The sequence below is a fragment of the Chinchilla lanigera genome, unplaced genomic scaffold, assembly GCF_000276665.1.
Source record: "Chinchilla lanigera isolate Chin_1 unplaced genomic scaffold, ChiLan1.0 scaffold00116, whole genome shotgun sequence".
Taxonomy (NCBI): Eukaryota; Metazoa; Chordata; class Mammalia; order Rodentia; family Chinchillidae; genus Chinchilla; species Chinchilla lanigera.
The window spans coordinates 1,918,355-1,943,381 of NW_004955517.1; the positions used below are offsets into that span (position 1 = coordinate 1,918,355).

Consider the following 25,027-nt stretch of genomic DNA (forward strand, 5'->3'; position numbering starts at 1 on the left):
ATCAAAAAGAACGGGGAAGCTCCTGGGCAGGGTGAGAAGCTCTGCATCAGGTGGACAAAGTGGTGGCCAGATGCTAAGCATAACTGCAATGAGATCTGCTGGGAGTCCAAGCTGAGTTTTCAAAGCACTTCTCTCTCTAGGATCTGGTGCCACTGCAGGAAAAGCACACGCTGCTCCCCCATGAGGAGCGTACTGTGAATGGCTCCAGCGAGGGAGACGCAGGCAGGCAGACCGGCTGACAGACAAGTGCAGCCACAAGGTGCTCAGAGCAGAGCCAGAAAGGCAGGCGTGCACGTGGAGGGTGAGAGACTGAGACGGGGGAAGGCCAGCGAAGAGAGAGGAAGAGAAGGGAGGAGGGGGAGAGAGGGACAGTGACAGAATAAGAGCGCAGTCTTCGGCCATCTTCCCCCTTGTGGCTTGAACACGTGACATGCCCAAAGGCCAGGGCTGGGTAAGGAGGCAAGGCAAGGGAGAACAGCGCTATAGATTTCCCCAAATGGAAAGCAACCAAGAATACTGAGCTTATGAATTTAAATTCATGCTGAAATTTTTTAAAAATTAAGTATTAACACACAGGTATACATCAAGAGAAGTTCAAAGCTAATTTTTTATGTCATAAATACTGCTTTGCAAAGAACTAAAAATACTTATAATACACAAGTGTTAAAATTAAGGCAGTAACCTAAAAAGTAGTCAAAGCAAACTGTAACTTCAAATGCTATCAAGCGTGCTTCAAAAACATCCAGATGGATATATACAAGCTTTTAAAAAGCAGTTATTCCCAAGTACGGTGGAGCACGCCTGTAACCCCAGCACTCTGGGATGCAGAGGCAAAAGTATTGCCAAGTTTGAGCCTAGCCCGAGAAACTCAGTGATCTGGCAAGACCCCATTCCAATAAAAAAAAAAGGGGGGGGGGCCAAAGATATAGCTCAGAGCAAAGGGCTTGGGTTCAATCCCTGGTGCTTCCTCCACAGGTCCTAGGTCTATTTTCTAACTCCCCCTTTTACTTCCTTTTTTTGAGACAGGGTCTTACTACGTAGTTCAAGCTGGCCTTGAACTCACTATGTAGCTCAGGCTGGCCTCAAACTTGCAGCAATCCCCCTGCCTCAGCTTCCCAAGTGCAAGGATTACACAGGTATGCACCACCACACCCAGCCCGTATTGCTTAATTTTTCTATAATAGATACTGTATATCTAACATGCTTATCAAATACAGTTTTAAAAAGGAGAAATTTGCTTTGGACTTCTGGACTCAGTTCACACATCTCAAAATAGAGCACCGTACACTATCAATTATGAGCACTGCATCAATTTGTCCCACTCTCAATAGGCATTGTGCAAGAGGAGATAATGACCAAGAAACCCCACAAAATGCCTTTCACTTAGCGATCTTTTCTGTATCTTACTGAGCCCTTTTTTTAAACTACTCTTTTATAATCCAAACAACTGACAGATGAGAAATGTCACCTTCAACAGAAACAGCTGCCGCTGCTGTCTGCTGTGTAGGAACTATGTGGCTGGTGGGTTTACAGGGATTATCTCATCCCCTCTGACCATCCCCCGAACAAATAGATACTGTTACTGTCCCCGTGTTCCCAATGAGGAAGCCAAGGGTTTAGGGCACTTGAGTGGGGTGCTCAGGTCATACAGCTTGCAGGAGGGTGCAGGCCTCAGAGGGTGGCTCCGGCACCCAAGGGCAAGTACCCTAAGACCTGCCACACTGAGTGGTGCTATCAAAGCAGGGCCACCCGGTCCAGAGGAGAGACGGGCAGAAAAGGAGGCTGAGGCATAAGACACCCATTTTCCCAAGGGCTCAGCAAAAGCAGGTCAGCACAGCACACGTTTGCCGACATGGGCTGAACACGCAAGACTACTGGTGACCATTTCTGGTAAATTTGGGGTGGGAATTCAGAACCTGCCATTTGGAAATCTCTGTCCTAAAGGCCAACTGTGAATGACAGCCAGCACGGCTCCTCCCCTTCCGCAAGGAGTTCCAGAACGCGGCTTGACAAGTGAATTTTGAATTTTGGTGCAAAGTGACAATCTGGGCTGTCTGTCTGGCGTGGCGTACTAACTTCTCAGGTCAGCATATCAACAAAGGACTGTGGGCAGCTAGCACCTGTCCTGCAGGATTGAGCTGGATCCCACAGCCAGTACTTGTAGCTCTACTCATTCGTGCTTGGCTTCCCAGTCTTCCTAGAGCCAAGTAACCAGCCTGAATGGAAGCCGAAGTAAAATGAAAATATTTGACGTTTAGATCACCTGCAAAGGGCGAGAACTTTAGAGTCAGAGAAGTACGGGTCCCTACCCTTACTCTGCCGCTCACTAGGTGGACAGCCACCTGACCTGTCCCCCCAGAAAGCCTTCTTCCACGAGTGCTCAGGCTCCAGCTCAGGACCCCTGTGGCGAGGTTCTGGAATCACAACCAGGCAGCAGACAGAGGTGCCTGCTGGCGGAGCTGGGATGAGTTACAGACTTGCAGACCTCCTGCCGTCCAGTGCAGACAGATATCACTTGGGAACAAACCAAACCATCTCTACTCTCAGTTATCTGCTCAAGTATGTGAGGGGTTAGCTTATGTATTTTTACGTTATGCCAGAAGATACAAATGCTCAACTTAGGAGAGGGTCACCTCACAATAACCCTGGGCTAAGCTGAAACTGTGCATGTGTTATACACACTGAACACTACACCTTAGCAACAGCCTGCGCTGCAGTACCTCAGTCATCCACCCCAGGACCGTCTGGCCGGCTGGGCGCTCCCAGCATCACCATACCGTATCAAACTGCACAGTGCGGGCAAATCAAATTCAAAGTCTCAAGTGTGGTTTCCAGGTACCGGAAATGTACTGGCCATGTATTGTTTTCACATCATCACAGAGTTGTAAAGTCCTAAATTAACCAGTAAGTAAGGAACTGTCTGTACTAACCATTCCTTAGAGAAAAGGTCAGGGGATCAGCTTTTAGCATTTAACCCAAAATGAATAAAAAATTTAACTAAAAATGAATAAAGTCACACCAAAAAAAAGGCGTTCATTTAAGCTAAAGTTATTTAAATAAAAAGTTGGCTTACTTTCCTGGTAACACTCAAGAGACGCTGAGGAAGACCTGTAGGCAGGATGGAGTACGGTGAAGATCAAGTCTCAAATTCAGATGATGACTCCAAAGCCAGAAATTCTGGTCAGATTACCATCAAAGGAATGATTTGTGAATCCCACAACTTTGCATGAAATTAAATTCATACTTTTGGATATTCCATCATGTAAGGATGGTATGCACTCTGCATAAAAAGGCTTTATAACCAGCACAGTGATGCATCCCTATAATCCAGCACTTGGGAGGCTGAGCAAGGACTGTCATGAGTTTGAGACCAGCCTGGGTTACATAGTGAGTTCAAGGCCAGCCTGAACTACAGAGCAAAATGCTGTTTCAAAAAACAAAAGCACACCAACCAAGCAACCAACAAACAAAAACCAAAACAACACAAACAGGGTTTGTGAAAGGACTAGAACACGCCTCGAAGAATGTACCGTTTCACGTAGTCTCTGACAGCCCCATTCCAAGGGCTCCCAATAATCACTCGTATTCAAAACAAAGATTAATAATAATAAAGCTTACATGTGGCTAAAAAAATATAAAAACTACCACACATGGTGGTGCACACTTGTAATCCCAGCTACCTGGGAGGCTGAGCAGGAAGATCATAAATTCATACCCAGCCTGGGCAACTTCGTGAGACATGCACTCCAGTCACACATGCACACACACACACACACACACATGCATACACAGCAACACACAGGTAAGCACACACAGATTCTTGACTCAGGCATAGCAAACAATGTAGCAAAAGCTCAGTTCAGAACCTCTGGGTCACTTGTGAAGGAAGCCCTTCCCAGAATTCTCCACTATTTGTTTGACGTCCAGCTGTGCTCCCGGGCAGCCCCTCTTCTACTTCAGCAGTCAGGCTTCGCGCTCAGGCCGCAGAGCACGGCTTGCGCCGTGTGAACTGACATCATCGGTCTGTCTTAAAGACCGAGACCCTGAAGAGACAGCCAAGATGAGGAAGGGAGCACACAGGGGTGGGGACTGTGTGCTGGATTCCCAGCACGCCTTGTCTTGCGAATCCCCTGTGCACTGCACCAGCGTTTCCGCTCCACTTCCGTCACTCAAGCTGGCTCTCACTTGGATCTTCAATCATCTGGACTAACGACTGAACTATTACTTACTTACTAAGTGAATACCATGGCCACTAGACACTGTCTAACCGAGCACTGCCCTGAACAGCACCTGGAACAACCCTGGGTTTGACACAGTCATTACTATTTTTCCTAATAACTATTACAAATATTTGGCATGCCTTTAAGATCACAACATGGACTATACGGGGACACAGCATTCAAGAACTTTGGTATCTTGACGGCTGCCAACTTTTCCCGTGCGCTTCCTTACTCCTTCCGAAAGCACTCCCACGGCCCTGCCAGCGAGCACGGTGCTACTCTTCTGTGCTCCCACGGGTTCTCCCAACCCTACACGTTTTAGATCTAACCACTTCGGGTTCAGACACAGGGTGAGACTGCTCTAGAGAAAGCGACCGCAGTCTAATTGCTGAAAAGGAAGCAAACCAGGGGGGCTGTCGCCAGAACAGTAAAATCTCAAAAGGGGGCATCCAGAGCCGACCTCTGACATGCAGCCTCAGAGACAATTAGTCAACACTGGGGCTGGCGGACGGCTCGGAGCATGCTTAGGTGGGTTATAAACAGCACTGCAAAACTTTGAGAAAGGAAGTTTTTTCCACAGAGCACTCGGCATCATTTCCACTAGAGGGACTTCACTGAAAAGGAAGGTCCAACACCGGCTGCCCTGACAAGTCAGTCTCCAACTGCCGCCTCTGCCCACGCAGCTCTCCCGTCCCAGTGCCCAGATGCCTTTAAATTAAAGGTAAGAGGAAAGTGCTGCAAGAGAGGCTTTACAGCAGGGCGTCGCCGGAAACAGCTTTTCCCGGGAGGTCTACAATCGAGTTACCAAGCTCTCCAAAGCGCTCCAAGCCAGCGCTTTACTGCAGAAATGAAGGCCCCACTGGAGAATGGGTTTCCCGGCATTGCCACGTGTCCAGGCAGGTGGGTGGCACCAGAGCACACCCATTCACACTTCAGCCTGCAGGAGCGCAGATCATAAAGGGCAGATTACACGGGAGAGGCTCCGCTCTGGTGGGGGAGGGACAGGTATGAACAGATTGTAAATAATGTTGCTAAAAAAGGAGCAGAAATATGGCAACCTCAAATAACCTTCTAGCCAGGAATCCCTCCCAAGGGGCCTGCTCTTTCTGAACTTTGCTTTCAAGTGTGTGAAAAACAGGGAAGGCTTACTGAGTATCTGGGGGGTATTCCTCCTCTGCCTGCCTAGCTTGTAGCTCTCTGCAAACATCTGTAAAAGTGCGCTGAGTAAAAAATGCTTTATTGAAACAGGGAGGACAAAGTGGGGTAAAAACTGTGAGTCTTCTCTGTGGCTGAGAGCTTGAAGTCTCTCCTTCGTAATCACTGCCACAGACAGCCTGTCCTGAGGGCCACGCAACGGCTGGCTTGGCCAGCTGGCTTCCTGAAGGCCCCTTCCTAAGTTCCTGCAATTCTACTCCAGGCGCAGAATCTGGCCCTCGTGCTGGAATATTCTGAGGCAGGAACATGCATGCACACACGTGTATGCACACACAGCTATCTTTTGCTGCTTGGAACAAAACAGCCACGAAACCGATTATATCACCTGTGAGATCCTGTGTCACGTTTCTGACTACATAAACCCCGCATGGAAACACAATGGCTGACACTTCTGCTTTGCTAACAGCCCTGAGGCCTTCTCCACTGTCTTCAGGATGCAAGGTGTCCCTGGAAGGGTGCTGACAGAGGACAGCTACCCATCACCCTGCCTGAAACAAATGTGAGCTGACTCCTTAACGGGCACACATCACTTGGTAAGCACTCACTCTGCCTCTTGTCCACCCACATCACGTGAAATGCGCTACTTCTCAGGCACTAACATGCAAGAAGAGGAGAAGTGCGCGCGCGCGTGTGTGTGTGTGTGTGTGTGTGTGTGTGTGTGTCGGGGGGATAAACCCTAAAATCCATCGGCCTGTATCTATTTTTGATTTAATCTTTCATCCGTTAGGGAAAAAACACCCTACAGATTCCACAATTTGCTATTACAAGTACAGCTGTCCAATGTGTCCTGCCACGAGTAACTCAAGCAGCCACCGCACTCAGTCCTCAGGGAGGCAGAGCTATGGTCGGTCACATTTCATGTCTGGGTCACTGCTTTTTCCAAATGAAAGATCAGGGCCGCCATCAAAATGCAAAAAGAGTTAAAAAAAAACCCAACACAACAACAACTATGCTTTTACCACTCCAGCCCAGATTTCACGCAAGCAGGGAAAGACAACTAAGGAAACTTGGTAGAAAGCAAAATCGGAGGAGTTCTGCTGTTTTGTTTTCTAAAACTGAAATGTCTGGGCAGGAACCTGGACAGGGCTTCCCGCCTTCCAGGAGCAGCAGCTCGGAGGTGCGGCAGAGTGCCGAGGAGCGCTGTGCTGACTCTGTCCACGCAGTCCCCACGCCTCCGTCCCTAAGTTCCGCAGCCTTTTCCATTCTGCCTCATTCTGAATGGACGAGGGGAGGAGAGCCACAGAGAATGAACACGGCAGTAACAAAAACTTCACACCGAGAACGCGGCTAAGCCCTCTTCCACCGAGCACTTTATGGTAAGGATGACTGGTTAATTACTTAACAGCACTGATGTTTTCAATGAGTTTGCAAAGGTTTTTAAGAGACAAAAAGTACCTGCTCCACCTGCAGGCTGAGGGTGTCAACAAATGAAACACCAGAAGTGATATGCAAAAATGAAACCAGAAACAGCAGCATTAAAACTACCTGACAAGAGTTCTTAGAAAAATCATAATCAACAGCATGTGATTGAAGGCTTAAGACTTATTTTTATTTCCAATCCTGCAACTGCAGAGCTAAGTTTCAACCCCCGTTAAAACCATGTAGTCGCGCTCGTTATTGCAGGCGGAACGAAACTTGAATCGAGCAACAGAACTCGGTTGTCACCTCACTTCCTGCACGAGGACAGAGAGGCCTGAGGGGGGGAGAGTCAGCTCGGCGCCTCTGGCCACCCTCACAGCACCACTGCAGAAAATTCTCTTTGCTGGTTGCTGGTCCACAATTACATTTTCATACACTCAATTTACGTTACTGAATGACTTCCTAGGGTGACCGTATTTTGAAGTTGTTCTTCCTCCTGACAGCGTTCTGTTTGAAACTTTGCTGTAGAGCCGAAGTATCTGACAAAACAGTTTTCAAACACATTCTACAGGAAACTCTGCAAACTGCCTGTCATAAAACCTCACTTACCACAAGATTAAAAAAAAACACACTCACAAGAAACAGTTAAAGAGCATTACAATGCTCCTCCATTTTTAGAGACCAGTGTAACCGATGTGCTCCCTGTTTTGAGGTACGGGAACTGTTCGGTGCATACCTCAGCATTTTGTTGAGTTAATAGCAAACTTGACTCCTGTCTGCATTTGAACTTTGGCCAGGTCGCTCAAATGACATTTCACAATGGCTCCTGTGGACAGCTTGCAGCAGCTAATCTGTCTTGCTACGATTCCCCACTCTGATCCCCCCGCTCTCCAGGGCTCCCTCCGTCCCCTCCCTGAGCAGGACAGCCCTCTAGGCCGGCTGGCAGGGCAGGACGACTGCCGGGCAGGCGGAAAGAGGCCTGCACGAACTCTTCTCCCCCCCACTCGGCTCTGTACAGTGTTAGCAGGCCCTAACCCACCTTCTGCAGGCTCATCCAGAACCGGGCCCCCAGCCAAGCCCAGCCTCTGGAAACTGCCTCGGAAAACTTACCCAGTGGAGCTCTCAGCTCCTGTGCAGAGGAAGCGCTGCTCTGGAGAGGCGTCTTGTTACCTTCCATTCACAGAATTTGGATGTGCTTCGGTGCACACTTGCTACTGCAGGCTTGCATCATGATTTGGGTCTGCCCACCAACTCCAAATATGCTCCATGTTTGGGCTTATGTAACATTTGCTACTACTGTAAAAAGCACTTGAATTACAAAGGTCCTGGCAGATCAACAGAAAACAGGGGGTGGAGTCTAATTTCATCTAATATGGTCATACAAGGCGTCCTGGCCGGTGTAAATTAATCCTTCCATTTGAAAGGCAATTTGCCAGAACTGGAGGAGCCAGAATTTATAAATTTAACCTGGTAAAATGTGAATGACTCACACTAATTTTTCTGAATACCTTTAAAGCAACACTGCTACTACTGCCAAGGAGATGAGAAAATGTACACAACTCACTACAAAACCTTCATGTTAAGTCTCAAAAGAGCTAGCACTCCTAAGGTTAAAACATCAGCAGCCTGCCCACATTTTATCTCCCCTATACGATCTTTACGCTCACTAAACTTTAAAGAAGTTCGTTACACTTATGCACACTTTTCCTTCTACATCTAGTAACAAAAACCTTGATCCATTTTCTGTGCATGTTTTCAAAACACGTATCATTTCACATACTGCTGCTTCACCAAAATTTGGTGTTCAGTCACTGGGAGCCTACAGCTGAGGCTTTCCTATGCCTTTAACCCAGAAAGTTCTCCATGTGGGTCCTGGTGAAGCGTCTTGCTGGCCAGTCTCCTTCCTATTTCAGCCCTACCACCCTGCCCACACGACTCTTCCTCCTCCTCTTCCTCCTCCTGTCAACAGACAGATCGCACTGTCAAAACGGCATGGAAAAACTGCCGCAGATCTAAGTCTGAATAATAATGGGTGGCTCAGATGTCTGACAGACCACAACACACACTTTGAGGGGAGGACAGAACCTCTTCACCCTACAAAGAAAATCTGCCAAAATCATGAATTATATGCGTGGAAATTTATTTTACCTGGGAAGCATAAAGAAGAGATCTGAGGCGTGGGAAATGGCTCAGATTAGGCCAGCCATAAATTCCTAATTGACTCTGAAACAAAAGAACAGCAGCTACACTGCTTTTATTTTCACAGCGAGCACTTATTCCAACACGCCTGGGATGGCAAGGTCCAGGGGAGAGCGAACCCATCTCCCAGATTTCCTACAGCCTCAGCCACACACTCCTCAACTACCGTGGCTCTTGTAACACAGCAGAGGAACAAAAAGAACAAGCCATCAGCAGGCCTCAGGAGCACAGGGTGCGGATAGTTCTCCCCAAAATTAATGAGCAAAAATAAGGACTAGGTTAATTCAGGGAAAAGCTCCTTCATGCAGAGTCTGAATGTAACGGGTCTTAGCATTATTGTGCACTCCCTGAGGTCACCAATCACAAAAGAGAATGGGAATAAAAGGGCCTTTCTCAGGCCCAGCCCCAGCCCCACATCCCTGCCCTCCTCGCCTGGCCAGTGCGGCCTGTCCACGCTTCCCAGCACAGACGCCCACCTCTCAGTGCACCCTTTACACGTGGTGAATTCCAGTGAGGGCAAGGCACGAGGACCAGCCAATCCATGACAGTGCTGGGAATACAGTTCTGTGCTCCTGAGAGAAACCAGTGTGGATTCTATCAAATGTCTTAGATACTACAAACATGTGACTACATATAACTATGTTTAATCTGATACGTAAGTAAAAGACGAGTAGTTCAAACGTACTTTTAACACCTGTTTGAGGAAAGGGACGAATGGTAGTACAGACCAGGAAAATATCATTTCATACACTAAACATATACAGGCACCAAGACTGGAAATAAAGCAGCTAAAGATTACGAAGTCTGAAAAACTCAGACATGCCTCTTTTAATGCCCTGAATGAAATGTGTAAGCACACTGTCCTGCTTGGAAAGCATTATTATTTTCTTTAATTCATGCTCTGATACCCTATCCAAATAAGGTTTCTCCTGATACTGAGCCTAACAGTGACTGCTCATATTTAGGTGTATGTGTAATGTGTGGCCATATTTCTTCTTCCCTACAAAAATAATTATCATACTACAAAGACTATGAACTAAAACACCATTTCAACAGAGTAACATCCGTGTGCCTTGCAGACCGAAAATCACACCGGCCCCAGTTCGAATGGCTGCAACAGCAATTCCACCCCGGTGCAGAGCGAACCCTGAAGAATCTTTGCGAGCACGAGAGAACTGAGCCGCAGCTGCGGGGCAGTGGGGACCTGGGGAGAGGGCAGGCGCAGCCAGCGTGCAGTCTGCAGTCTGGCACCTGCAGGGGAGGAGCCAGTGGGGAAGAGACTTCAGCCTGCACCTGGAGCTGTACTGCCGCCTCCTGCCCGGGGAGCAGGCGACACAATGCACGGCATGCGATGCTGTGCGCATCTTTAGTGCTCGGTAACTGTGTCCATCGTGGTACAACCAAGGACCACCTGGAAGTCAGAAATCATCTGAAGAGAAGGCAGAGTCACCGTCCATCAGAAAGAGGTTTATTACAAAACCTAGTCAAATCCTCCACAAACCCCGGGACTCCCCAAACTGAAGCCCTGAGTTGCGGTGGCGGGTCGGGGTGTCAGCGTCAGTGTCGCTGTCACTGCTTCGCAGAGCAACAAATACACTGCTGGCAGTTGTGAAATACTGTGTTCCCGTCACGAGTAGCCGGTTCTCCATCTTACAGACACACAAGCCTCCGCTAACCCCACTTCACTGTCTCAGCAGGCCGGGAGAGTTGTAATTGGCCTCAATTGGCATTTACAGGCACTTTAACATTCTTTACCTGCTGCCAAGGAGCCCTTGAAAGGGGCAGAAAGTATTTTCAAACTTGGAAATACCAAGCCGTTCACTCGCTGAGCTCCTGGAAGCCTGCTACCCAGAGTCAGATCAGCTTTCCCAAAGAACGTTGCTCTGTTATTACCCAGCGCTCATTAGGTACCCGGATGGGTTAGGGGAGGCGGGCGGTGAAGTTCCGGCGGATGATTCACCTGGGGGCCAACACCGTGCTACAGCCTTGCTCCGGCAGGCGTCGTCTGATCTCACGGTGCACGGCTCCTCGGGACTCAGACACAGTCCGTGCACGTACAGCAGACAAACATAACACGTCTGTGCGGCCTGATTTACGCGGCTTCGTGAGAACCCTTAACCCAGTCATTATTTGATACAAACAATGAACATCGCTAAAAGGCAACCAGTTACACAAACTGCAAAGAAGATGGTAAGATAAGAAACAAGATGAGTCACAGTTTTTCCTCAGTCCTACAATTAATCTCACCCATAACTGCTCCCCTGCAGGAGGCTGCAAGGTTTGCAGACAGGAATTCTGGCTCAAGGGAACAAGGCTTCTTCCCTGATAAACTCCATACAGAATGAACTGCCTGTAACTGCTTACAAGAATATTTTTAAAAATCATCACTCATTTTGGAATATTACTCAGTTTTAGAAGACGTGCTATACTGGTAGTTTAAAAAAAGGTTTGTGCTTGTCTGAGAAATTTTCTTCAAAGCCAAATTAAAATTAACCATATGGGTGGCACAAGGAACACAGTAAGGGGGCTTTAGAAAAATAAACGGAAGCTTACAAAAACAAATGTATCACCACTTCTGTTAGAGAAATTTTCCTACAGGACTGGGAGAGGAGCAAGGCGGGGGGTGTTTGCTGCTGTTTTGTTCATAGGACAGAAGCCAAGAAACAAAATGAATAAAATAAACGTCCACAGAGCCCTGGCCGAGGAAGCCGCAGTCACGCCCCGAGCCACAACTTAGCACAGAATGCTGCCGTGAGAGAGGGGACTCGCGCCGGCCAGGGTGGTGAAGGGTTCCCACGCAGAACCGCTGACGAGACACGCACCGCAAGTGCGCGTGACAGGATCTGTTTTCCGCAGAACTATCACCAAAAGCCCCTACTCATGAAGCTCACGGTTGCTGTGCCTCTAGCAAGCCGGGAGCACGAGAAACGCAGACAGGCACGCGCAGCACGCGCTCATGCAGGATGTGCTGAGTTACACACTGTGTGCACGTCTGCAACAGGTGCATTTGTGTACGTACACACTGCATATTGAAGACACTAGTGCCGATCAAAACACCCATGCAGAAACAAGTGTAATACTTTCTTATTATAAAAGTCCCCTGTGGAGGGAGGTGAGGAGAAATCTCAGCAGCATGTGACGCTGGTGTCGCCCGAGCACTGCTCTCTGACTCCTCACTCCTCCCGCTCGCCCGGCTGAGCCCGGGAGCAGGGGCACGCTGGGCATGCGCGGACGGCACGGGAGAAAGCACACTGGGCACGGCCACACAGCCTCTCCCCTCGTCACCACAGCCGTCCACATCTGGAGTCCTAACAGTCTGTTTAAAATATTGAGAGTAAGAGCAGTGAAATACATCGAACTCCAAAGTGTATTTCTGACTTAAAGGGAGTCCTGTGGAATGAGGGCCTGTCTGTCTGTATTTTGGCTTATTTTACATTGATATAATTACTTTCTCTGATTTTTAACTTCCAAATACAAGGTAAAAAATTATAAAATTATTTTGAGGTTTGAGAACTGCTTATTTCTTTTGACTAAGACTTCTACAAACACACAAGGAGGGACAAAAAGGAACAGTTAAGCCCAGCCCTTGTCCTCCTGCCTGTTTCCTGGCCTGGATTCTGCATGTGCAGAGTAGCTATTCCAGCCAGGCGTAGGTGCTACGGCATAAAGAAGCAGCCAGCACGCCCCCTTCTGGTCATGCATGAGGCCACAGCCTAACAGAGTCCAGCGGAGGTGTGTGCGTCCCAGTCCATGCACAAATTAGTCCAGAGAGATCATTGTTACAAAGAAGCACTTTTCAGTCTATACAACTAAAATATGGATTTTTATCCTGAACAGTCCCTTTAAAATCTGAAGCACAGCCATTCCACATCTTGCAATTTCTCTAGCATACAAGATCAAAGTGGCACTGGTGTGTATCAACTACACATACATGTGTCAGTGTAAAAAGTATTAATCGATTGTGGAACTCCTTACACAGAAAATCAACATGCTGAAGTAAGTGACAGACACTCCTAAAGAAGGACGGGCTGTAAAAGCACTGCATACAAAAACAGAGCACGAAGCTGGGAGTGGTGGCACAGGCCTGGGGTCCCAGCACTCTTGGAAGGTGAGGCAAGCGTTAGTTCAATCTCAGCCTGGGCAACTTAGTAAGACCTTATTGCAAAATTTTTTAAAAGGCAGGAGGGGGCCAGAGATGTAACTCAGTACAAAGGCCCTAGGTTCCATCCCTAGTACCGGGGTTGCGGGTAGGAACAGAAGTGCAACACTGAAAATCTAAATGCCCACTGACAGGAAATTGGTTAAATTAAAACACATTCATAAAGCAGAATAATATGCAGTCTTAAAAACCAAAATAAAATAAAAACAATACAGCATTAACACACAGGGCATGCTTTAATATGGAACCTGTAAGATGGATTATGAAGAAAGGAAATTCACAACGAATTCATTTCCACGCGTGAGGAAACTCTGCAGGAGACGCTGCCGCCCAGAGCGGGCACCACGCCGGGGCGCACGCGCGGCAGACGCACTTCCGCTGCCGGCTCGCTGAGACAGCGCACGGCACGTCACCATTTCAGTGACAGTACCAAGCAGAACTTACTTTTTTAACCATCACAGAAGTTTTCTGGTGGAGTGGGAGTGGAACCCAGGGCCCTGTGCAGGGCAGGCAAGTGCCTGCCACAGAGCCACAGCCCTGGCCCTCAACAAATCCCTGTTAACCGACCAGGTCACGCAAAGCCCCGGGAAAGTACACACATTCTCTTTTGCTTCATGGCTTTTACGACTAGATTACCGCTTTGCTGCAAAACAAATAAAAAGAAGGAACGACCCTCAAACTTGGCATTACTCAATAATTATTTTTCTGTCCCTACAATCTTTAGAAAATGTCTAAAGACTGAATGCAACACATCAAGGTTTTTCATTCAGGGCAACATACCTCATTACAAATAAGTGTCCATAAACAAACCGACAGAACAACTCCTTGATCTATAAGCTAAAGTAAATTCACCCAGCTGCTTGGGCCAAACCCCGAGCGCCATTCCTCCCGCCTTCCTTTCCCACGTGGCTCCTGCCCGGCCACCAAGCCCTGCTGGTTCCGTACTTCCGGTGCAGACTCAGGTCTGTCCACACCTCTTGGGCCTGGAAGCCACATCACACCTAGGCTTCCGCGCTCCATCCAGCTCTCCCCTTACCTGGTGCACACAGCAGCTACCTAGTCCCCTTCCCACGCTTGCCCGCGGAGCCCCACAGAGCACCCATGCATCAGATGGGGACAGCTGCCGGCACAGAGCTCCCCAGTGACTGCACGAGGCCCGCCGTGCCCAGGCCTGACTCCCTGTATGGCTGGCAGGCTCACTGTATGGCCTGGCCTGGGCCCCCTCTCCACCCTCACCCAGAAGCCTGCCCTGTACACTGTTCTCTCGCTGCGGGCATTTCTGCCAAGCCCGCTCCCCTCGGGGTCTGTGCGCTTGCGGCTCCTGCTCTGTGAAGCCCCCGCCCCAGGCTCTCTCGTCAGTGACTTCACACACCACCAACTCCTTGCACACGTCTTCTCTGACCACCCTTATCCATAGTGGCTCGCTCCAGCCGTTCCTCCTCACAGCACTGCTAGCATGTGGCACTTCTGAAATAATTTCATTCCAGTCTATTTCTTCTTCAACTCTCCTCCCTTGCCCAGAATATTAGCTATATGAAATCAGAGACACAGACCTCTGCTGGCTGCACGGAGAGAAACGCCTGGCATATAAGAGGTACCCAACAGGTATTTCCTAAATGCATGAATCACATCATTGCTAATTTATTTAACCTCTTTATTTCTATTCTTTTTGGGGGGGGCAGTACACTAAATTGCCTGGGCTGGGCTCAAACTTGCAATCCTCCTGCCTCAGCTTCCCAGAATGCTAGAATTACAGGCATGTATCACCAGACACAGCTTGTTTAATTTCTTTTAGAGCAACTGCAAAGGCACACACATTAATAAAGGCACAAATATCAATGAAAGGAAAAATCAATGCGTTTTATAACTAGAAACTGAAAATCTGCCCCTACAAATGATATGAGTAAACCAGTTTATAGTTCCTCATTTATTATATAACTAAGGACCATAGATAAAATTGTATTAGCTGGGGCTGGGGAGTTAGCTCAGCAGCAAAAGCGCCTGCCTGGCAAGCGCAAGGTCGTGAGTTCGATTCCTGGTACCGGAAGAAAAACAAAAAAACAAAAACAAAAAAATTGTATTAACTGGGGAAAGAACAGTTCTTTGTTGGGTACTACCAGATAATTTAAAAAATTTAATAAACATGATTCAACTTATCGCAAAGAAAAAATGAATTCACTATATTTCACACTGTATTACTAAGTGACAAACTTTATGCCACACCATCCATTTGGAATATCCTTCGAGAGTAGATAAACTAAGCCTGCCTCAGCATCAGCCCCGCTTTCAGGTGCCCGTGTCTGGGAGCTCTGTGTGGCTCCTCCGCCTGCTGAAGAAAAGCCTGGCACGCGTGGGCCTCTGAAGCAAGAGGCGCTTCTGCTCACAGCAAGCTTCAGTCCGCACTGCCCACAGAAGAATGCTGGCCACGCCGCTAGAGGGGCTGCTCAGCGTGCTTTAGCTCATGCAGAGGAGAACGAGCTCTGGCTTAGGACAGTTACTGTGCTTCGGGGTTCAAAAGAGCACGACTGAGCAAAGAGAAATTTGACTATGCTGAATCAAGTGTCTACGTACCGTCATGTCTTAAAATGTTCTCTCTGATGTCACAGGTGCATAATACTGATCCAGCTACTCCAAGTAAACTTAAAAATTCTACCTGAGCTCGAACATCTGTCACTAATGATGGTTTTGTGACATGCGGAATTGATTTTCTCTTCTCCAGATTTTCTTTTAACTCTATGCTTATTATAGGAAGAGAAATAGGGATTAGGAGCCAGAAAACATGGCCTGGTACCTTTCATCAGTGTGAGCAGAACTTATTTAGGGCTTTCATTTGTAAGCTAGGAATAAAATCCATTCAGTGGGTCACGAAGAACAGGGACTGAGATAATACATGTAAAAGTGCTTTGTCAATCATCAAGCACCATTAAAAGTTATCATTAGCTTGTGGGCTTTTCAAGGGAATGCCAATCCTAAAAAACTATTATAGAATGTTTCAAAGTAGAAAAGGACACAGATTATAAAAATTTAGTCCCCAAACTTTGCACAGTTGAAAGAAAAAAAAAATTTTTTTAGAAAGTCTCAAACCTAAAGTGAAATAAAATTACTCATTCAGAAAATAACCTTGTCAATCACACGGCAAAATAAGTCAATCACACGGCAAAAGGAGAGGGGTTGTGCAGTCCTTACTAAATAGCAAAATCTCTGCTTTGTGATACAAGATAGCGTAATTTCATGATGGCCACTGCTGGTCGTAACTAGGTGACATGTTAATAATGTGGACAGGCCATCGGATCTCATAAAGTAAAATTTATTTTTTCAGTAACATTCTTTGAAATTAATTAGCTTAAAAAAGTGTGAGTTATTTTTCATGGGTAATTTACGCATCTTCTGATGAAAATCACTTTTTTTTTTTGGCTTTTTGAAACAGGGTCTCGCTATGCAGTTCAGGCTGGCCTTGAGCTCACTTTGTAGCTCAGACTGGTCTCAAACTTGCAACGATCCTCCTGCCTCAGCCTCCCAAGTGCTGGGATTACAGGTGTGTGCCACCATGCCCGGCTGAAAATCACATTTTAGCAAATGTAATTTATGCTGGCATCTAAAAGAGTCCAAACCACTTCAATGCACATCAAGGAACACCAAGTCCAAGCCATGTGTGTGGCTGCTGGTTTTACAGGATTCAGAATTCTGCAAGGAGAGAAAGTGTAAGATCATAGCAGAGCTTCTGTGAGAGCTACAGGTTTGTAACCCCTCTAGAAGAGAGACCTGAGAGGGGCAGACGTCTCACGTTGAGGTCTTGCCAACACACTCACATGCCACGTAAGGACGACTAGCAGAGGGTCAATATACAGCAACTACGAAACAACAAAGGGAACTTGCCTTCTGTGAGCCTTCTGCAGATCAACCTGAGATTCTGGAATTCTGCTTCCTAAGTCTGGTATCTCTTAGGACTAAGGTTGACCTTCCTGTGAACATCAAAAGGAAACTACATACCCTAGCTAAAGCTGATGTGTCTGAAAACACGTCACTCCCCAACATTAATTACACTAAAGTACACGGGAAGCTTACCCCCGGCCCTTTCCAAACCTCTTTCAATTCTCATGAAAACCCACACTATATGTGAAAAGACTTGCTGTACCTACTTATGCACAGCCACCAGTCTCCTAACAATGCAAGCGAGCCTCAGGCCCAGGCCCAGCGCTGGCCAGAGCATGGACACAGCAGGACATGGGCTTCTTCCCACCACAAATGTATCCTTACACTTACATCTTTTATAGTAAGGGACACCATGGTAAATGAACTCTTTATCATGGTGATAGGCTTTTCTTTTTTTTTTTTTCCTCTTCTGTTTTTCTTTTTTTTTTTTGAGGCAGAGTCTCACTATATAGTTCAGCCTTGAACTCACTATGCAGCCCACATTGGCCTCAAATTCACAGTGATTCTCCTGCCTCAGCTTCCTAGAGTACTGGGATTATAGGTATGAACCGCCACACGTGGAAAGCTGATAAGCCTTTCTTTGTAAATGAACTTCAGTAAAATTGGTTTGATTAAAAAAAATGTGGAACTGTCAAAAAACTTTAAAGCTAGAACTTGACTAACTTTGGGAAAGGATGGGTGAGCCACATGTCACTGCTGTACCCTTGCCTGGAAACTGACCCAAAAGATTAACAAGTTGTGCAGGCCGGCTAATCTAAGACAAAACACTTCAACAGCTGACATGTGAGCAGGGTTTTAATTAATTATCGAGATTCTAAGGTGTCATCTGTCCAAGCTGAATTAACATCACTCATCTACTTCCTCTAAGCAGTACCTCCCACGCCTGCGTAACAGACAGTGAAGGGCCAGCAAAGCAGCGGAGCACTGCGCACAGCCTGTGCGCAGCCGGCAGGGCCGCGGCGAGGTTCTCACGCAAGTCCAAGGGCGCCCCGACGCTCCAAGCCTGCACTGCCCTCACCTGCTCAGACGCCGAGCCACACAGTTTCCACCATCCGGTAGCACAGGATCAACACTAACTTATTTCACAAGAACAGTGCTTCTGGCTCACCACACCGCCTCAACCCTCCTTTATACTTGAAGTTTCTGAAGCAATTAAAGTGGGTGCACTCCTATAATCCCAGCACTTTGGAGGCTGAGGCAGGACGATGGCCATGAGTTTGAAACAAGCCTGGGCTACACAGTCAATTCTAGGCCAGCCTGGACTACACAGTGAGACCCTGCTTCAAAAAACCAGAATAGACAGACAGACACAAAGCAATTAACGTGATATTGCTGACATATTACACAAGGCTTTAAAAACTAGTTTTTAAAAAACAGGGACCTCCTTTCCTGCTACCACTGCAAGATGCGTCATACCTGAGTCACGACTTGTGTCAGTCATCCTGCCAGTCCCTCCACCAGAATGGACAGAAATGAACTGTTCACCGCGAAAGCAATGAACTCAGGCCAGCTTGTGAGTCAGAATGCACTCAGGGGTCTCCATCCCCAGAGGTGTGAGCTGGGCACATCTGGAGTGGGTCTTGGGAAGCTGCCCACACAGACAGCTCCCTTGATTCAGATGCACAGCGTATTTTTGGATCCACTGATTCCAATTATACTTCTAAATCTGCAGTTATCAATAAGAAACATCTTGCTCTTAAAACACTGAGTAACTAAAGAGAAATATAACGCATGCTGGAGTATCTCAAAACATGAAGGCAACATCAAGGAAACACAGTGCACGGTATGTAGATGCCAGAAAGCAAGCAAGCTATACTACGAATGCAATCAGACTACGAAACCTGGAAATGCCGAAACAGCACTAGTCACTCACCATCCCTGAGGAAATGGAAATTTGGTTAATCATTCCTTCCCCAAAGGTGGCTTGCTAGCATAAAGCAGCACAGGCCCCTGGTTCTGCGGACAATAAGCTGCTCACCAGGTCATGACAACCTTGCCGCCAACTGTAATTTACGAGCTGTGCCGCCCCTGCAGTACCCTTTCCCATTCCGGAAGCAATGGTTTACACAAGCTGCCTGCTGGACTACGTAGTAACTGCTCACCCCTCTATAAGTCACAGATGGAAGCCAGAAGCATCTGAATTCACAGAAGACTGTGTACAAATTTTCACCAAAAATATGAAAATACAATTCCTTCCTTGACAGGTAGGAGTTAGGGTTAAGGTTAGGGTTAGGTAGGAGTTCTTAATACAAACAGTTCCTGACTTACAATAGAGCGCAACTTAACCACTTTTTTTTCTTTGTGATAAAAGCAGTATGGATTCAATCCCGACAGCACAGCACTGTGAGCTCCGAGTGTTGCCCCTTTCCTGGCCAGTGATACGCCACACGACCCTCTCCCGAGGTGCTGGGCAGGGCAGCGGGCAGAGCCAGGCGCAGCCCTTGCGGATGAGGCCAACAACAGCCCCCAGCAACAGTGCTCACACTGGGACGTCTGCTAGGCTGGACGGATGAAATGCAGTTTTGACTTCTGGAATTTCCAAATTACAGTGGGCTTACGTGAACAGAAAGTCAAGGAGCTTATGTACCTTAATAAACAGACTACAACAGCCACTCAGGAAGATTCTGAATTTGAAGGATGTTTTGTGCTATTATTACCTATAGGAAAAGAGAATGCAAGAATTGCCCTTCAGAATTTCCATCAAAACAGGACGGTTTCCATAAAATACTCTCATTGCAACAAGTCCTCAAAAGCAGAAGAGACAGTGGCAGCACGGAGGGTGGTTCTTGGGACCTCCCACCTCTCCTTCCCGTGGGGTGAGCAGAGTCACTCCAGGGTCACGCAGGCACCGCCCCGCACTCTCTGCAGCCTGAAGTAGGTCCTCCGCCCTCTCCCCAGCAGAAGCCCTCTCGCACCTGGCCCTCTCTTCCTGCCAGTACTGCTTTTCTCTTTCAGCTGCAGTACTTCCCCTTACTACTGGCGGGCCTCAGCCCCTTACCCAGGGGCTCTGCCAATCACATTGCTCGAGGGACTGATAGAAACACGATTTTAAGACGCCTTCCCCACTTCAACAGTTCTAGAGGGAAACAGGATATTCCAAACCTCCACAAAAACGCAGTCAACATTCACGCAGTGAAGTCCTCCTGAAAGAGGGTCTTTCAACAAAGAGAGTCTCGCTGCTCAGAAAGTCCAGAAAGCGGTAATACCCTTAAGTGTCTCCTCTCACACTTCCCTTCCAGTGTGCTCTACCTATCAGCTCTCTGCAGTACCACTCACTTGCATCACTCCGGTTCTGAAACACCAGCAGCAGGTCTCCTCTGACACACGAGGGGCAGGGGACTCTGATAGGCAACAAGGCCTGGAGAGCTGCCCGGCTGCCTCTGCACGCGGCTCACCCAAGGATGGCTCTGTGCAGCCGTTTCAGCCAGCCTGGAATCTCCTGCCTCTCAGTGTATTCATGTCACCCTGTCACCACCCTGGAGCCACCAAATATGGTTTTTCAGCACACAAACTGTGCAGCCATATGTAGCAGCTCTATCTACTTCCATTAAAATGTTTCCCATTTTAGGGGATTATGGAGCATCAGAAAAATATTCCCTGCGTTTTGTACAACGGGCATTCAGTCCATGTTTAAAGTTTGAAGAACAGTAGCCATAACCCATTTTAACGTAGAAATGCCAACATGAAGACTGGTTTCTCGAAGAAGACTCCTCCGAGTTCTGCACTGGAAGTCATCCGCATTCCTCCCCATTCTGAAGGCCCTACGCCTATTTTACGACTTCACACACCTTCCCGTCTACAGCTGTACCTTCATCTGTCTTCTGTCCCCTTACTTCTCGTGTCTATTATGTGCTGGGCTTTGTACTAAGGGCTTTACTGATGTTACTTCAGTTAACCCCCACTAGAACCTATGAGGTCACCATCGTCCTTGCACCACAGAAAAAGGAAACCAAGATTGGATAACTTGGGGCTGGGGATTTAGCTGAGCGGCAAAAAGCGCCTGCCTGGCAAGCGCAAGGTCGTGAGTTCGGTTCCCGGTACCGGAGAAAAACCAAAAAAAAAAAAAAAAAGATTGGATAACTTGCTCACGGTAAAGCAACCACCACCACCCAACCTATCGTTCTTATCGATGTAAACGTAAATACCATCTAGTCCAGCTGCAAAACCCTTGACTACCAAACCCTTCCAAGTCCCCAGTGCTAGCCTCTGACAGTCTTAAGCAGAGACAAGGCAACGGATCCACTCCTGTACTCACTCTGGTGCTTGTTTGCGAGGGACACAGCCAGAAGCAGGAGCTCGCAGAACCTTTCCATGATTAAATCTAAGACTGATTCCTCAGTCCATGGGGTGAAGGTTGGGCGGCTGTGACGGTGTGACCCTTAAGACAACAGCAGTCCCAAAAGCGAGCCGTTATCTGCAAGCTACTCGGCGTCCCCAGCTCCACTGTCCCAAGCAAGCCTCAGTCCAAGGTCGTCCCCTACCTCTGGACCGCTCCTGCTTCTCCCACGTTCCATTCCTAGCAAACCAACCAGATGGAGCCACGCTGCTCCCTTGTATCACACCCTCCAGTGTCCCCTGCTGCTTCTCACACTGGCCTGGGAATGGGGTTCCTTCCTGCCTCCTCTGGCCGGGCTCTTGTAGCTTCTACCTCCCTCTACTACGCCTCCAGGAACGCCGCCTTCCTGGGCCTGGGTGCTGGCTCGTGCCCCTGCACGGCAAGCTCTTATGCCAGACCCTGCCTGGGCTGCTCCCTCCCCTTCACGGCTCAGTCCCAGGGCTGCCTCCTAGGGTGCTCTCTTCATACACTGCACCCGCAGAAGAGTCTGCTCTTACCGTGCTCCAGGCCTGCATTTGTGAGAGCAACAAGGAAACAACCGGAAACTTTCAAAATCACATTCCCTGAGGCAGGAAAAAGGCCATTCCTTACGCCTCTATATTGTGCAAATACATTCATTTTTAAAACCCACTGAACTCACAACCAGGGGCTTAGGAAGGAAACAAATCTAAGTATACTGATAGTGTATTTCAAGAGATAGTTTATATTTTCAGTTAAAAACCAGAAAACGTGGATCGCCTTTCAATAAAAATCAGAAAATATTCAACATCTGACAGATTAGTCCAATCTATGAATTAGAAAGCCTAATTCTTGTGAGGGAGAGATATTATGTCCTCCCTGGGCAATCCCTGACCTTCAGTTTAATCCTGCTTTACTTTTTACCTTCTAATAATGATTTTTAAATGGTTAAGCACTTACCATAATGTGACTGAAATGCCTGCGGTTTGACAACCTGATTACAGTCGTTACACACCACCAAGTAGAAATCATCATGGGCTGGACAGAGACCAAATATTGGCATGTCTGCAACAAAGAAACAGAGCATCACTCACTCACCTGGTCATGACTGAGATGAGACCGTTTGGAGGAGCAACTTTTCTGAAGAAGCCACCTTTTTATAAAGCACACAAGGATAAATATCATTCCAGTTCAAAAGCGTCTGATGTGGCACACCATGATTAGGACGGAAATCAAAGGAGGCCAACAGAGAGACTTTACAAAGGGTTAAAATGAAATGCACCAAGAATTATGACGGGGTATCACAGACAAATCTATTAAAATACGAAGCATGAGTGCATCTGCATGACAGAACTTCAGAGGAACTCTGTCAAAGCTTATGACAAAGTAATAATTCACAAAGCTGTACCAACTAATGTTTCTAGTTGTTCGAGGCCTGTCACCTGGTCCCTGGGTCCCAGTTGAGAAAAGGGGCACAGATGTCCCTGCACAGTAAAATCGCTGGTTTTACCAGCAGGTAACACAAAGAACATGATTTTTGGACTTTTTCCTAGGTCACGGAAACCCCCGGTCCTTCTGCTTACGTACGGATGCCACCACGGAGACTTCAGGACAAACTCGGCATTTCACACATTAACTGCAGTTGGGCTGCCACAGTGGGGCAGCAGAAAGAGTCAACTTAAAACGTGAAAGTGAAACTAAACTATTCGCACACATGGAAACTGAAAGTAACTAGAGTCCCAATCATATTCTGAGCAAGTGTTACCAACAATCTAGAACTGGGCATGGTGGTGCAGGCCTACAATTCCAGCACTCTGGGAGGCTGAGGCCGAGGATCCCAGGTTTGAGCCCAGGGTGGGCACTTGGCAATTTAGTGAGACCCTGCCTCAAAATAAACCATCGCAGCACGCTGCGAAGAGCTGGGTTTAGGCACATGGACACATGAGCACACACTGTAAAATCGAGAGAACAGTTGAGGACGGTAGCGCATGTCTGTAATCCCAGCACTCAGGAGGCTGAGGCAGGAGAACTATAGAGTTTGAGGCTGAGGCAGGAGAACTATAGAGTTTGGGCGATACAGTGAGTTCCAGGCCTGTGAGAGCTGCATTTTGAGACCATGTCGCAAAAAACCAAAATCTAATAGCGCCACCTTTAGCTCTGACCTGGGCTAAAAGCTTAAACTTTATATATGTCAAAATTAGTGATTTTAAGCAGATATTTTACACTACATGCACTATTTAGAATATCTGTAATAAACAGACAGGTAGCATATTTCAATTTCATGAATGTCTCAGTAGACCAAATGCCATGTGTAAAGGAGGAAAAAAGACCTGAACAACTGATTAGCATCTGCTTTTTTTCACAAAGATTTCATTTCACTTTCTCCATCTCGGTGATCTTGATGGTTAAAAGAAGAAAAGCCTTAAGAAGATGCCAGGTGGTGATAATCTCCAAACTCTCACATTACTGATCTAATATCTACACATGGGTACAGCTCAGATTTCTTAAACAATTTCTGTTACATCGAATGTAGGGACAGCTAACTACAACTCTCGAAGACATCAGGATCCGGCACGACCTGGGACGCAGCTGCAGCGCCGAGGCCGGTCTGTGTTCCTACCTCGGCCCCCACACAGGTACCACCCTGTCAGCACTCCACTGGGAAGAAGCTGACTCACAACCAGATGGGGCGCTCTGTCTAAGGTCAACGGCTGGGATTCTACTCTGATGCACGATGATGGCCTGGATTTGGTGCTTTGTGAAGAAGAGGAATGACCTCTGGACAGTCCATCCAGACTGACTCCAGTAGACCAGGACGTCAGCACTGAACACCTCCGACTGCATGAAGCGATTAGATAACGTAAGAAACCTCTAGCAGACTGCTTATTTCTGTAAGTGTAATTATTTAATGAACAGTAAGAGCCAATGTGCTATGTTCCTTGAAAGCAGGCCCATACTGAGTTAAATACAGGATGTGTGGGAGAAGGGGAAAGGTTACAGGCCATGCAATGGTATCAAATAAGCCATTTTCCACATTGACTGTTTTTTGACATGACATTTCATTTTCAAAAATAAAAACTCAGAGTAAATTATCCTAAGTTCCATTATATCTCTGTGCTAAATGTCTAAAAGAACTGTTCAAAAGGAAAATCCAAGATATAAAAGTGGTGTTACATCTATAATTTACAGTTGTAAAGTATGTGATGTCTATAAATACCTAGTAAGCAGTTTTATTAATAAAATCAACTCAAATTAGTTTTATTAATTAAACAGTAGTTAAAACCACTTTAAATACATGTTCTTCATTTAGTTTTAGTCCTCTATGATATGCCAGTTTGTGTAGTTTCTTATAGTAGTCAATGACAAGCAAGACTGTTTAAAATACACCACTCTGTCAGATACCAGATAGTTCTGGGGACTAGCTCACTGCTCCTTTAAAATAAGGCAATTTTTAAAAATTAAGGGTACAGGTCCTTTGAAGTACCAGGACTCTGGATTTGCTACAGTGATGCTTACACAGAAAACTCTTCTCTTTCCTGGGTCCTCTCACACTTTCATGAGACTCAGAGGAAAGCTAAGCGGGTACGAGGTGTTCTGCAGGGGCGAGGAGTCCATACTGTGAACATTTCGGTTTCCTCAGTGACTCAA

At 47.2% G+C, this 25,027-nt stretch overlaps 1 protein-coding gene across 1 annotated transcript in view; it reads right to left on the minus strand.

The window, feature by feature from the left end:
• The window catches only part of Atxn7 (ataxin 7), a gene marked incomplete at its 5' end in the record, with an annotated part of 83,379 nt that overhangs the window by 21,305 nt on the left and 37,047 nt on the right, over nucleotides 1-25,027 (minus strand). The window contains 1 exon segment of the mRNA XM_013506935.1: nucleotides 22,340-22,444. Coding sequence (XP_013362389.1) covers nucleotides 22,340-22,444 — 105 coding nt within the window.